General features: G+C 38.5%; 1 protein-coding gene across 1 annotated transcript in view; it reads right to left on the bottom strand.

Moving 5' to 3' along the window:
- Positions 1–77: 77 nt before the first annotated feature.
- The window catches only part of LOC107581646 (galactokinase-like), a 4,656-nt gene continuing 3,491 nt past the window's right edge, over positions 78–1,242 (bottom strand). The window contains exons 2-5 of the mRNA XM_016267267.1: positions 962–1,143; positions 703–853; positions 336–498; positions 78–155 (exon numbers count right to left, since the gene is read on the bottom strand). Of these exons, the coding sequence (XP_016122753.1) occupies positions 96–155; positions 336–498; positions 703–853; positions 962–1,143 (556 nt within the window). The 3' untranslated portion in view covers positions 78–95. The remainder of the gene's footprint in view (positions 156–335; positions 499–702; positions 854–961; positions 1,144–1,242) is intronic.

Raw genomic sequence — 1,242 nt, forward strand, 5'->3', positions numbered from 1 at the left:
TATATATAGATTAATTATAAAAATGTAGATCACAGTAAATTTCAAGTAATTTGAAAAATAAAAAATCACTGGTTTAGCACTGATTTAAAAAAAAATTATAGACTGAGAGCATGAGCTCCTTCTGATGGAGTAGTTGGAGATCCATGATATTTTTTCTGTAAGGAAACAGAAAAGTATTAATATCATGGCCTGAATTCCTGTTAACTTAATTCATAGACAATATCATGGAAAATACAAGTGCAGGTACTGAGTTACAAATTCTGAAGAAATAATCATTCATCTTTTGGATGAATTGTCATACACAGATGCACAGAGTATGTTAAACTTGTAAAAACCTGAATGTGTTTGACTGCTCTCTCCGTGGCATGAGCCTGAAGCAAAGTAACTGTGCATCCACCGAACCCTCCCCCTGTCATCCGACTCCCGAACACTCCATCCACTTCCAGTGCTGCCGCCACCAGCTCATCCAATTCTGGACAGCTGACCTCGTAATTATCCCTAAGACAAACAATATTAACCCCAGGCAAAGAATGCATAATTAAAAGTCATTTAACTGACAGTTAACCCCACCTATTCAATAAATGGGTTAAGCAAACAACATTTCAGACACTGAAAAGCACTTCTAATCCTGGAATGTTTAAAAGGAGTTGACCTCTGTACGTCTTCCAACATGATAATCTTGCTTCGATTATAGATGTTTACCTAAGAGAATTGTGGCTCTCCACCATCAGCCTCCCAAACTCTTTGTAATCCCCTCTCTTCAGTGCCTCAGCAGCTTGCGCTGTGCGTTCATTCTTCTCGATCACATGACGTGCCCGGTGGTATGTCACACCATCCAATCGATCCTTAGCAGCTATGAATAAATTTAGATTTTTGCAAAATATGTGTATTTTATAATGAAATGACCTCGATTAAAGACTTATATTATGGTATCTGCTTAAAATATATATTTTCTTCTTACCCTCCAAATCTTGCAAAGTAGCCTCTCTTAGACTTTTCTTGCCCAAAATGGCTGCTGCCTCCTCACATTGTTTTCGTCTGGTGGGATACTCGCTTCCTGTGAGCGAATGTCTAACGTTGGAATTAGTGATCAGGATTACAAGTCCAGGGTCAGCCAAAGGGACAGCAGTGGCCTCCAAAGATCTAGAAAGATTACATTTAATTTTATTAAAGGGATATTCCACCCCAAAATGAAAATTGTCATTAATCACTTTCCCCCATGTCGTTCCAAACCCGTAAAAG

Source organism: Sinocyclocheilus grahami, unplaced genomic scaffold (genome assembly GCF_001515645.1).
Source record: "Sinocyclocheilus grahami isolate Dianchi unplaced genomic scaffold, SAMN03320097.WGS_v1.1 scaffold36.1, whole genome shotgun sequence".
Taxonomy (NCBI): Eukaryota; Metazoa; Chordata; class Actinopteri; order Cypriniformes; family Cyprinidae; genus Sinocyclocheilus; species Sinocyclocheilus grahami.